The sequence below is a fragment of the Cariama cristata genome, unplaced genomic scaffold, assembly GCF_000690535.1.
Source record: "Cariama cristata isolate BGI_N322 unplaced genomic scaffold, ASM69053v1 scaffold11574, whole genome shotgun sequence".
Classification (NCBI taxonomy): Eukaryota; Metazoa; Chordata; class Aves; order Cariamiformes; family Cariamidae; genus Cariama; species Cariama cristata.
In genome coordinates this window covers 42,414-55,556 of record NW_009614700.1, presented here as the reverse complement: position 1 = coordinate 55,556, position 13,143 = coordinate 42,414, and the positions used below count along the sequence as shown (strand labels likewise).

The 13,143-nt window shown below is 41.9% G+C and overlaps 1 protein-coding gene across 1 annotated transcript in view; it reads left to right on the top strand.

The window, feature by feature from the left end:
* The window catches only part of JAG1 (jagged 1), a 35,308-nt gene that overhangs the window by 13,219 nt on the left and 8,946 nt on the right, over nt 1–13,143 (top strand). The window contains 9 exon segments of the mRNA XM_009699524.1: nt 3,926–4,180; nt 5,173–5,233; nt 9,127–9,257; nt 9,575–9,694; nt 10,143–10,256; nt 10,802–10,915; nt 11,752–11,865; nt 12,265–12,311; nt 12,833–13,006. Of these exon segments, the coding sequence (XP_009697826.1) occupies nt 3,926–4,180; nt 5,173–5,233; nt 9,127–9,257; nt 9,575–9,694; nt 10,143–10,256; nt 10,802–10,915; nt 11,752–11,865; nt 12,265–12,311; nt 12,833–13,006 (1,130 nt within the window).

Below are 13,143 nucleotides of genomic sequence, written 5' to 3'. Positions count from 1 at the left end.
TGCTCTGGCTTTGCTGTCACATATCCATCTGTAGGTTACTTCAGTCACTGTACTGCACAAAGCTTTTCCTTTGTACCGCATCACTTTACTTACAGTCAGCTTTCCCATAGCTGAAGAGTAAGTCTTGAAGAACTAGTTAAGAAAATCTTTAGAACTAAACAATTGTCATCATAAAAAGTGGTGAGTTTTGGTTTTTTTTTTATGTCCAGGATTACCACTGAATTGTAAGGAGTCTCTGAGCGCTATCAGTAGAAAAAAAACAAAACAAAACCCAAACAACCTCCCCTCAAAAAACAACCAAACCAAAAAAAGTGGGTTTAGTAGGCTTTGTGGAGCTTTTCAATAGCTCTAGCATCCTCTGATCAATGCAGTCCTTAGGAGATCCTAGAGTGGATGCTTCCTTCCCCCCTCTACATTCCACTCCTCCTACGTTCCCTTTACCACATACTCTCTCTTGTCTCACTTCCAAGAGTGGCTTGCAGTTAAATTCTGGCCCTGTTGAAGTTGATGAGAATCGTGCTTTGTTGGAGCCAAGACTCAACTGAAACGGTTTCCTTACTCTGGTTCTTGTCTAGATGCCATCTTGGTACTGTCACTTCATACATAAAGCTAATGGGGCTGACATTGCATCTCAAACTATGTCAAAGAGCTATTGTAAATTACTGGTATCAGTTGCATGTGAATTCCAGTTGGGCATTAAGAGACTTCAGCACAATGTAAACCAAGCCGTAGCTGGAAGTTGTCTGAAACAAAGACTTTCAAAAATAACTGTGGTGTCCTTGGCCACCCAAACTGTGTAGAGTCTGGGCTTTTTTTGTTGTTGTTTGCTTCCCGATGATGGTAGTTATAATTTCCAGAAATTGGACCACTGAAAAGCAAAGGTGGGCAGTCAAAATAACTAATTTCCCTGTGCTAAAACCTCCGATACAGTTGCCCACTGAATAAAAAGACAGCTTAATAGCTTTGAAGTGTAGCCACAAAAAGTGAATGAAATGAACGAACTCTCTGACAGCAAAGTGCAGAGTAGAAGCTAAAGATATACAAAAAGGCCTCTCTCTCTTCCACTTCATCAATTTCTAATTGGTTGTTTCCTCTAACCTTTCTATCAAAGCATGGGATTCTGAGTCAGATGATGTCAGGGGAGTTAGGAAGATTGCTTTCTCTCGAGCCTGGCTGACTACTTCTTTTTATTTACTTAACCAGTCTGGTGCTTTGGGATTGCTTACTATAAAACTTAAAACATTGTTGGCGCAGGCTAAGAATGGAAGAGTTGTTGCAATGCCTTCCCTGAAGTCTGGGTCAGCACGCTTGTGTAAGTGCGTACTGACAGGTGGGAATAGGGAAGGGTGGAGAAATTTTTGTACAAGAAGGAACATGCCAATACTTCATTGTGAAAACTGTGGGTGATGGCTAATGGAAAGGGATCTTAAGTCTGTGAGACCTTACTTGAATTTGAATGTATGGTGGTAGCTTTATAACGTGTATCAAATGAAAGGCATTTTAGCCATGATCCAAAGTGAAATTGCAGCTGAAATTGCAGCCCCCACCTGGGGCCTTAAAAAAATAAAGTCCAGTGGGCTAATAAGGATGTTTCCATTTGAGTTCAGCCTGTGGTTACGGGCTCAAAAGAGCCGGTGGCTGGAGTGAGATGTTGTAGACATACAGCAAGGACATGCTTCCTAATGAGCTGGCAGATAGGGGAAGAATGATAGAGCTGAAGCAAAGGAAAGATCTCCTTTCCAAGGCGACTGCTTTTCTGGTGCCAAGGACTGAAATAGCTCTCAGTGGTATGTTCCCAACGGGGAACAGGAAAAGACTGGAAAAGCAAGAGTGAGCGTGTGTGTGTGGAGGGGGAGCAGTTCGCAGAACTAAACTGAATGTCATTCCCCTTTTCTTCTGCCACTTACAGGAGAAAAGGATAGAGTTGTTTTACTCGCAAGAAACAGGATGTCTTTGTGGACAGACTCGGTATTTGGGGAAATGCGTTTGCTTTCCAACTGTGCTGTAGATCGGGGTGTAATCTTGGCAAGTGCAGCAAAGCCATCTCCAGCACACATGAGCGGAACTAGAATCGCTTGACTGGCCCCATTGAAGACGAATAGATATGCTCTGATTAAGTACCTCTTGGAATTAGTCAACAATCTTCTTGATGAGATCTAAGAGCTTTACACCTGCACAGTACAGGAGAAGATATTGCTCTGGATATACCAGTATGGAAAAGTCCTTAGGCATCTACATTACTCGTGAATGGGATTTACATTAATAAAGGCCTGCGTGCATTTGAAAGTCTTACACATAGATGTGGGGTTGGGGGCTTAGTGCCAATGAATAATACAAACTGATTTAAATGGAAAATATTATAGAACCAGAAACACCAGAATACTGAATAAGAAGTTGTTGCCCTTAATTTCACACTGTAAACACTTAATGGATGCTGTAGGCTCAAGCCAAGGATACCCCCAAAAATGGGTAAATGCTTAGAATGTCTGTGTACTGACGCGCTTCTGAGGTTGTGCAGCAAGTGCTTTGACGTAACTTTATTTAAAACTGTGGATAAGCAGGCAGGATCTAGTGGTGAACTGATAATGGATATCTGAGCCTTGAGAAGCCTGTTTGGAAGTTCTTTTTGAAAACTACAAATCAAAGATCCTTAGCAATACATTTAAAAGTATTTTAGATAAAAAATGACCCATGTGTCATCTTCAGCTTTATATAGCGACTTCATTAGTCTTCAACTCTGCCTTATGTAAAATCCCCAAACTTTCTTTTGTTATTGCTGGAAGAACAAGCTGAACATCACGACGTTTTAATTCTTAACACTCAAATGTGCCAGTACTTCACACGCTGCTTTCTAACACATCATTGGCAAATTGCCCTTCTACCTAAAATTCTTCTGTCACTGGATTATGCTGCCGTATACAGAACAGTGTTGCCTGGTACTTATTTTTGTTTTTGTACTATGTCTGCAAGGATATTTTGGCTGTTTTATGATAAACTTTCACTTGGCAGTCAAGTGCTTGCTAGCAGCAGGTCGTAAGGCAGTGTCAGATCATTTAAGTCACAAGACCTGGACTACAAAGTGAAATACCACAGATATATACAATGTTCCTAGCTAATGTGAAATATTATTATTTCAAGCTGTAATTTAGACAGTTGTAGAGCTCTAAAAGCCAGAAGACTTTTGCTGGAACTAAATGTCAAGTATGAAGTCTAAACTTTGAAATGCTCTATAGAGAGAAGGGAGATCTATAGCGCACATATGCAGTAATTTGAGTTGTCTGCTTTGAGCTCTGGTAGTCTTAAATTTTTAGTGTCACCTAACATCTGAAGAGAAAATCTTCCATGATATTTCATAGTCAAAACCTGGTGAGATCACTGATGTCGTCTGAATGCCAGAGTTGCTAGTTTTCAATTTTATTTACACCAGAGTCCTAGAAGGCTGCAAACCTTTTGCGGTGCTTATGTTCTGTTCAGTTTGTAGACATTGCTTTATTAGGCTATTGTAGTATGATGTTTTTGTAAATATTCCAGTTAAAAACAAAACTAGTACCATTAACAGAGAAGCAGGTAAAATCACATTATGCACCAGTCTATTGGAGCTGAAAGTAAAAGCAGATTGAACTGTCTTTAATTCTTTAATTTGATTCTTACTGGATGTCCTTACACTGCAAAAGGGAGAAGTGATTGGCAGTAACCTATCAGTCCTTTTTGATTTCAAGCTTTGTTGAGTTTGATAATGCTGCATGTGTGTTTCAGTTAATGGCTTGTAGCTCCAGGGCAGCCTTATCTTACTCTCTAAAACAGAGCATTAATAAAACCAACTGGCTGCCTCGGAGAGTCTTGCCTGCGAAGCTAGAGAGCTCTGATGTGGGAGGTAATGATACCTAAATGAAGTTTTAACTCTGACATCTCTTCCGACTTCTAGATCCTGATCGTGTTATTGAGAAGGCATCCCACTCTGGCATGATCAATCCAAGCCGTCAGTGGCAGACTTTGAAACATAATGCAGGAGTTGCCCACTTTGAGTATCAAATCCGTGTGACTTGTGCAGAACATTACTATGGCTTTGGCTGCAACAAGTTTTGTCGACCAAGAGATGACTTCTTCACTCACCATACCTGTGACCAGAATGGTAACAAAACCTGCTTGGAAGGCTGGATGGGACCAGAATGCAACAAAGGTTTGTGATGAATGCTCAACCCGCAGATGATCAGCGGGCTTGGATAAGATTTGAGTGCATCGTATCAGGGTTGCAATTCAGTGGTCAGTTCGTGCAGACAGCAGGGCTAAGGACTTGATGGGACAGCGACTAACTCTTTACACAGAGAACTAGGGGCAAGAGAAGACTAGTTTCTGTCTTGTTTTAAAATCTTGGAGAGGTCTGACAAGTACTGGGCACTTGGCAGATGTGTTCTTTCTCTGATTATCCACATCTTTGCCCTTGGGAAGAAAACCCAGCCCATTGACTTCAATGGGAGTTCTGCTGCTGACTTCAAAAAGGATTTCCCCTTTGGTGCAGAACTTCAAGACAAGCAGGAAGGAGAGACTTGTTTTAGAGCTGACCTGGCAAGTGTAAAGCTTTGGTGTTTGAAAAGTCCCAGGCTGTTTGTTCTACCTGAGATGATGTTTAACATGTTTATTAGGGAATGGCAACTTCCTAGGTAATTTCAGAAGGAGAAAGCAGGACTTTAAGTAGGAACAGACTATCAGCATGTCTTGCTGACTGAGTTTACCTGCAATTTGAATTGATGCTTATCTTAATACCCTGTCTGTTCAGAGATACAGCTCAAAAGTAAATCCAGAGTAGTTAAAAGTTGCTTTGAATTAGATGTAAGGCCAGGGAGAGTGGGTCAGTTCACTTGCAAAAGACAGAGAAAGGAAACCTGTAGACCCAAAGTGACTTGAGCTCTCTAAGGCGAGACGGTTTCTCTTGCATAGAAACAACCCTCTGAACAGCATTAGGTACGATTCCTCTGCCAACCAGCTGATAGATTTCCTATCACGGGGAGCCACCTACCTTGGTTTTCCTTCCAGTAGACTCGATACGAGAGACTTGTTAAAACCTGGGATTTAGTAGGATTACAATGCTGGTTAGAGATTAAAACATTCCCACGAGTGTGAAGATGCAGGAAGCAGGCAGCATGCTGATACTCTTCTTTTTTGTTTTAACAGCTATTTGTCGTCAGGGATGTAGCCCCAAGCACGGTTCTTGCACAATTCCAGGAGAGTGCAGGTAAATGCTTCTTCTCCCTCCTTGTTCTGCTCCCCTCGCCTCCCCCCGCGCCCCCAAGTAATGAAACAAGTGATGCTAAACACAATAGGATTGGGGAGGGAGGGTGGTTTTGGAGTCATGTTTTTGACCAAGGCACATTATTCATGCTGACTTGCCCAGAATAAGGGGGGAGCAGGCTTGTAATGCACTGATAATTTTAAGAAGCTTTTTGTTTTGTGAAATGGTGGCACTGGGCAGGAGGGGGGTATGGGATAAATCGTGTGAATGCTGCCTAATGAGCACTAACTAATTGTTTCTGCATAAGTAGTGCAAATGTTTTGTGGGTATGTTGTGTGGTTGGGTTTTGTTGTTTTTTTTTTTTTTCAACAGCCTGATTAATAGGCTTTTTCAACTACAAGCTTGAAGAAAAGTGTGTGGCTTTTCTCTCCTCTTCTCCCTTTCACTGTTTCCCCCTTCCTCCCTCCCACCTCCTCGTTTCTTCCATCAGTAGGCAAAAGTCAAGCATTCTTTAGAATGGGATTAGTTAAATCTCTCGGTTCCTTTACCATTGTGAGCCAGGCTCCAAGTGCTGAGAGGTTAATAGCTGGGATGAAATCTTGTCAGTAGGCTCCGATGAATGCAGAATTTTGCTCTTGTGCTTTGAACTCCATTCTGTCCTGGCAAGGAGACAATGAAAAGCAGAGTTTATCCATAACCCAACAATTAAATATTTGGAATGCCTCAAAATATACAGCATATATTTACAGCACAGGGGAGTTTTCTCCCTTACTAATAGAGAGTTAATGGATATTAAATGTGGACGTTCTTTATCAACACTCAGGTTGTAAGTTGCTTCATGTAACCCTTTATCGTGTCTGTTTACATGCGATAGGGAGCTGAGGGCTTCTGAGGTTACAAAATGTTAATATTGATCCTGTGTAGGAAGAGTTAAAAGTGAAGTTTAGGTATTCACAAATAAAACTTGGAAGTCTGAAGGAACAGCAAGTAACGTTTCTACCTAACAAATGTATTGGTGTATTCTTTCTTGCTGGAGACTTTTGCATGAAGTGGACTGCTTTTCTTTTTAGATAAGCTGTGTTCAAACAGGAATCTGGGGTGTCTGACAGACTACATTATATAAGAAGTCAGCCTAAATAGTCACAGTGGTTCATTCTTTCTCTCTGTCCCTGCAATCTGTGCTTCGAAAACAAAACAAATAGTCAAGGAAAGTTCTGAAAGTAAGGTAGGAAGTAACTTCTCATCTTCCACAAGAGACATGGCGAAGTGAAAGTCAAGCCACGGGATGGACTGTTGTAGGTTGTTCAGTGATTTTCATGTTTAGCAGTGCTGATACAAGCTGGTTAACCCTAGAACACCAAATCTAAATCTTTTTTTAATTAAAAAAAAAAAAGCCTAGCAAGCAGTAGGAAGTATTGGGCGGGGGGGGGGCAGATGGTGAGAGGAGTGCCAGTCAAGGCTACCAGTGATTTGTGCTTCTGTCATCAGAATAAACATGCCTTGTAGAGGCTGCTGTCTCCTAGTCAGAACAACAGGCTTTGTTTCCAGATTTTTTTTTTTTCTTTCCTTTCTCTTTCTAAGTCTCTTACCTCCCACTCACTGCCCAGACATGCACTAGTGCTCTTATTTACTTAAGGTGCAACTTTCCCACACTTGATTTGCATAGTCTTGAAACAATGCTGTCCTTCTGGTGCTTTCAGATAACTTCTGCTTGCCAAGTTAGACCAATATCTTTAAAGTGAACACAGAAACAAGATTTTATTTTCTTTTAAGTTTTGATGAGTCATATAACCTGTATGTTACAAATGCAACAGAGTTTAAAAATAACATCCCAGCAGAAACTGCTCTGGGTTCTGCTACAATAGACAACTTGCAAACATTCTTAAAATATCCTTTTCCCTTTTGGTGCGAGTCACTTTCTTTAATGCAGGCCAGCCAAAAAAACCATACTTACTCATGAATCACTCTACAAGGGAAGTTAACTTTAAATTTCTCATGAGAAACTGCTGCATACATATTATTAAACAAGAATTATTACCATGAATCTTTTTCTGGAATTGATATCTAACTTTTTTTTAAATGCCCATAGCTTTATACAATTGTCTTTGTTACACTTTGAAGCTGATGCTTGAAGAAGGTCATATCTTTGGCTCTAAAGATCATGGCTTTTTTTCCTGCGTGTAATGTTTTTTGTTTTGTTTTTTAAATTCTTTCTCTTCACACTTGCTTTTAAGAAAACAAACAAAAAAAGCCCCCACACCTTTGATTTGGCAGAAAGGAGTAAAATTCTCGATTTGGATACCTGTTTTTGCAGGTGAGGTCCCTTGGTTTTGTTTGTGTGCAAGCTCACAGGCAAGTTGCTTTGAATGCAATACAAATTAAAGGGGTATGTTCCTAAATTTTGATCTTTGTGTGTTCTTGTTATATTCGCTGTACAGAAGGATTTTCCGAGAGCTACTTGAGAGAGGTGGTTTTGCCTGATCTGGTTTTCTTTCATGTTCTTTGCACACAAAAACACAGAAGTTTGACTAGCTTTTTTTAAAAAAAAAACACACAAACTAATAATTTCCCATTGACTTTGAATAGGCTGCTGCTGAAATAGCTATTAAAAAAAAAAGTTAATTAGCATGCAGTTTGTCACCTGAGATTTTTTTTTTTAGAAGGGAAGTCAGAGTTACCACTAGCTGTGTGTGATTACCCATTGGATAGATCCTTCTGGCTTTTTCCCATGAGAAGAAATTGCCAGTAGAAGAAAGGTGGGGGGTTTTACAAACAGAAAGCTTAGCTGACTTCTGTACAGATGAGGTTTGTTTTCATAATTTAGTGACAGCTTAGTGCATAGTTGCTGCTGATCAATTACTCTCAGGACCTGTTAATGAAATACAGTACCTCAACAAACCCTTGCTTTTAATTTTCAATTTGTTTTCCTTGTTTCTATCTCTAGATCCACTTTAATTTGAAGAATCCTTGGTCTGCCTTGCTAGTGAGAACTAAATGAAAGCCAAAATGAGCTTTCCCTTAAGGAGGCTTTACTTTAAAAGAACATCTGCCTTTTTAAGTACAGAATTCAAGTAGCTCATTGATAGTGGCAATAAATAATTTAAATAACAATAAATTCTTCTCCAGATATGAAATTGAAGTTTCTCAGAATTGAATATGTTTTAGCTATTCCCTGAAAAGAGGTTAGCATACATCAAACTCTGAAATACACTGGCAGCTGATCTTCTTTGAGCACGTGTAAAATCCTGACATGTACTGTTTCATCTCTTATGGTGGCCCAGTCTATACTTGCTGTGTATGTCTTCTAGTTCAGAATAAGGTCAGCTTCTGATAGAGCAGAGAACTCCTAACGCTTTGCTACTGCCTTGCCAAGGGCTTGGGGCTGGTGTTTATGGTTTTACTCGTCTTCCTGCAAGCCCAGCGTGGCTGAAATGCCTGGAACCTTGTATTCATGAGGATCTCTGCATAACTATTGTTTCCACTCACTTGTTCTCCCCCCCTCAATTTATAAAGCACCCTGTCAAAGTCCAGAGATTGATTTGTAGTGCACACCCACCCTCTCTGCCACATTTGTGTGAGGCTCCAAAAGAGTACTATTGTGCTGAATGGCCTCATGCTGGTTCTCTCAGAACAGTTACTCTTTTGTCAGGAGGCCGGCCACAGAGACCTTGGCAAAACTACTAAAATGTTTGTTTACAAGAAACCATCAAACAAACCTTGAATAGCTTCTCCCCTCCTCTCGTCCTGCCCTGCTCCCCCACCTCCCCAGTCTTTCTCCAGGCTTTGGAGTTCCAAGCTCACATCTACACAGAGCAAGTCTAATGGGTTTTTGGTTTGTTTCCCTCTTCTGATTTTTTTTTTTTTTAATTTTTTTCCCTTCCTTTCTTTAACCGAAGGTGTCAGTATGGATGGCAAGGCCAGTACTGTGATAAGTGCATTCCACACCCAGGATGTGTCCATGGCACTTGCATTGAACCATGGCAATGCCTCTGTGAAACCAACTGGGGTGGTCAGCTCTGTGACAAAGGTATGCTAATCTTACGGACAGCCAAGTGTAACACTTGAATTTTAACACTGGCAGGCTTAGCACGGAGAAGAGTGCACACCAGACTGAGTGAGCCTCCTGAAACATGGTGGGAGTTTTTTTGTCCTTCAGTGACTTAGCGTTGTCTCCTCTTCTGTTCTGGCATTGTTAGCGTATGTCCTAAACTTTTCCCTGTCCTGTCCTACTCTTGTGCGCAGATGTATTCTGTAAAGGTTCTAAGAATAGTGGAACAAAGCATGCACGTGGTTATGGTTCTGTTGCTTTTCAACTGTGGCCTTAATGCTCCTCACCTCTTGCAGATCTGAACTACTGTGGAACCCACGCACCCTGTTTGAATGGTGGTACCTGCAGCAACACTGGCCCTGATAAATACCAATGTTCCTGCCCTGAGGGCTACTCAGGACAGAACTGTGAAATCGGTAAGTGTTTGATGCAGCCGCTGAGCTGCTGCTTGGCAGTTAATTCTTGCCAGCTTTTAGTGGCTGGTTTTGGATAGACTTTATGAAGTAGAGGAAAACTCAGTTTCTGGTGTTACGATGCCAGGGTTGGCTACAGAGATCCAGACTTGCTTGTTCATGCTTCATCATGAACAGTTGGTATCTCTGAACATCAGGCTTCTGCTTAGCGGAGAGATGACTACGAGTTACCTTGTCTGGCTCTGACTCAAACAGGTGCAAGTCAGCGTGTTGATGAGTTTAGCATGACTCCCTACTAGCTAGTAGCTATTGGATTCGCAGCTCTCACAGGAGTGCAATATGTCAAGGGTAACGATGTGTCCAGAGTAGAAGCGTGTGGAGGGAGCAGGGGGTGGCTTCTGGCAATGCTGCTATAGTCTCTACCCTGACACATACTTCTGTCCTGGTGCAGCGGAGCACGCCTGCCTCTCCGATCCTTGTCACAATGGAGGAAGCTGCTTAGAGACGTCCACAGGATTTGAATGTGTGTGTGCGCCTGGCTGGGCTGGACCAACTTGCACTGATAGTAAGTCCTTTTAAAATTGTGTTAAAAATGTGCTAGTTTGCTGGTTTACATCAGTCTTTCTAACCCCTGATGAGCTTAAAGGGCAGCCTACTTAACCTTTCCCAGCTTTAGCATTGGTTCTTAGCAGCCATTTACGCCAGGGTTCACCCCCTCTCCTTCGTACTAAGGTTTGTGTTAAATGCAAAGGGACGGAATGGCCAGTGGCTTCTAGAAAGCAGCAGAGCGCTGAATTTTTGTAGCGTTCAGGGAAGCTGTTAAAATACTGTTTTGAGAGACCTGCTGGATCAAAACCTGACTTCCGCTTGCAAAAGGCCACAGGTGTAAACTTCTTTCCCTGTCCTTTGAACCCCCTTTCACACTACTATTACTTTTAAAGGCGGCTTTTGCTGAAATCAGAGTAGACCTAGAAATTCCAAGTAGAAGTCCTGTTGCCTTTCTGTTCCTCAGGGCAAATCCTAGTAGCAGCAGCTGTTTATCAAATTTGTCAGTTACTGGTGTTGCCTGTTCGGTAACAGAACTAAGCCTCTCCTTACTCTGCACCACAGATATTGATGATTGTTCTCCAAATCCCTGTGGTCACGGAGGAACTTGCCAAGATCTAGTTGATGGATTTAAGTGTATTTGCCCACCTCAGTGGACTGGCAAAACGTGCCAGCTAGGTGAGAACTGCTTTTCTCTTCATCCAGTGTTGCTCGGGGTGGGTGGTGGTGGAGATAAATGCATACTCCAGCAGGCAAGGGCAATCCTGTCCTTTGCGTTAGGCACGTTTATGTTTCCAAACCCTATGGATTTATTCTGGCACATTGAGAATAGGAAGTGTCGGTGTTTGCAGGACTGGGGTCTAGGACAGTCTCAAACACAGAGTGGCTTCCTTCTGTTGTTGTTTTGCTGATGCATGCTAGCAGCTGATGGAAATGGTTAACCAAGCCAGAGAGACATACTTTAAACCATAAATGAACCGAAGTGGGGAGGGTGCATGTGTATGCCTTCCAGTCCCGCCCCCACATGTATTTCTCCCTGTAGCCTGTGAGAAAGTTGCTGTATCCCTTCAGCCATGTCAACTCCTCCAGACCAAGGAGTTCACAGCTGGGTTCCAAAATGTGGATGATCTCACGAAGAATGAGCTGTCTGCATTCTTTACACAACACAGTAATCCCAATGACCAGGCTGCAGCACTCCTCCTTCAAAATGCTCAGTTAAGATGTGCGGGGGGGTGGTGAGGGGAAGTTGCTCCTAATGAGTGGCTGGGTAATTATCAAATAATTAGCGTAGCCTGTATGTTCTAATCGCAAAGAAATTGAAAGAGACTTCAGAGCCTGATGTATGATTGACTTTTGTTCCTTCAAGTCAGGCTAACCCATGCTGTATATTACAAGTTCCTCTTAGATCTGAATGACCTGCTGATTATTGCTCTAAAAACCGGCTGTAGGCTTTTTCTTCTTCTGCCCCCCTGCCCTGCAAGACCTCCATTTGGCCATTCCCGTTGTTTTTTCAGATGCGAATGAATGTGAGGGCAAACCCTGTGTCAATGCCAACTCCTGCAGGAACCTGATTGGCAGCTACTATTGTGACTGCATTACTGGCTGGTCTGGCCACAACTGTGATATAAGTAAGTGCCTATATCCTTGGGTTTATTAAAGGCCGGTTGTGTGTGTATATGTCTATGCCACTGAGTTCTAAGCTGAGATTTAAACATCAGGCAGAGTCCCAGCGGTTGATGTTTTTAGAAAGGGAGTAGTTGGTGTGGAATGAAAATACACAATTTTATCAAACTCATTAGGCCATAACACAGCTATATTCTGATAAAATGACTAAAACAATGATGTGAAGTTTCACTGCCTCTAGTAGAAGAATCGCAAAAGGTTCCCACCCATTATAATAACCTTATCTCAAGGCAGGCATGCGGGAAACCTGACAAAAGGTTTATCTAGCTGCAGTTTTAGAGACTTGAACTCTCTATCTAGTGTAAATATATTTTTGCTTTCTAACCATGCTAATTTTATTACAGATATTAACGACTGTCGTGGACAATGTCAGAATGGAGGATCCTGTCGGGTGAGCCATTCTTGTTTTAATTTTGGTTTCCCTGAGACTTGCAACAGTAACTAAAACATTTGAGTCTAAACGCAAATAGTGTGGAAAATAGCAATTAGTTGGTATAAATTGTAATTTCTCTGAGTTGGGGGGAGTGCCTATGTCATGCTACAGCGTGTCAGAGTATGTCCGTAGAACAGCAAGGGCAAAAAAGATTTAACTGCAGTAAGTGACTCCTCCTCACTGCCAGTGTCACCAGTGAATGGGCTGGCTGTTGTGCCAACTACCTACTGTAAATGTAGATACTCTGCTTCAAACTGTGGATTAATGTATCCTGCCTGCAAATGAAGAACATAAGCTAGTATTGGGGGTGTGTGTGTGTGTGTGTGTGTATTTACTCCCTCTAAATAGTCTTGCTTTGTTTGGACATAGTAAAAGGATATTTTTTTTTTTTGGACCGTCTTGTCTTTTTTTCTTTAATAAGAATGTATCAAGAGGGAGGAAAAAAAACCTTAACTCTAAACTTTCTTGTTCCTTCCCAGGACTTGGTTAATGGTTATCGGTGTATCTGTTCACCTGGCTATGCAGGAGATCACTGTGAGAAAGACATCAATGAATGTGCAAGTAACCCTTGCATGAATGGGGGTCATTGCCAGGATGAAATCAATGGATTCCAATGTCTGTGTCCCGCTGGTTTCTCAGGAAACCTCTGTCAGGTAAGAAGCATGGGTGAAAGGCAGGCCCTCAGCCAGTGGCGTTTCTACCAGCACTCTGGATCTCTACACTGAATGCCTTGCACCCAGTGAACCATAGTATAAAGTTGTACTGGATATTGCTGTCAGTCTGCCAAGAA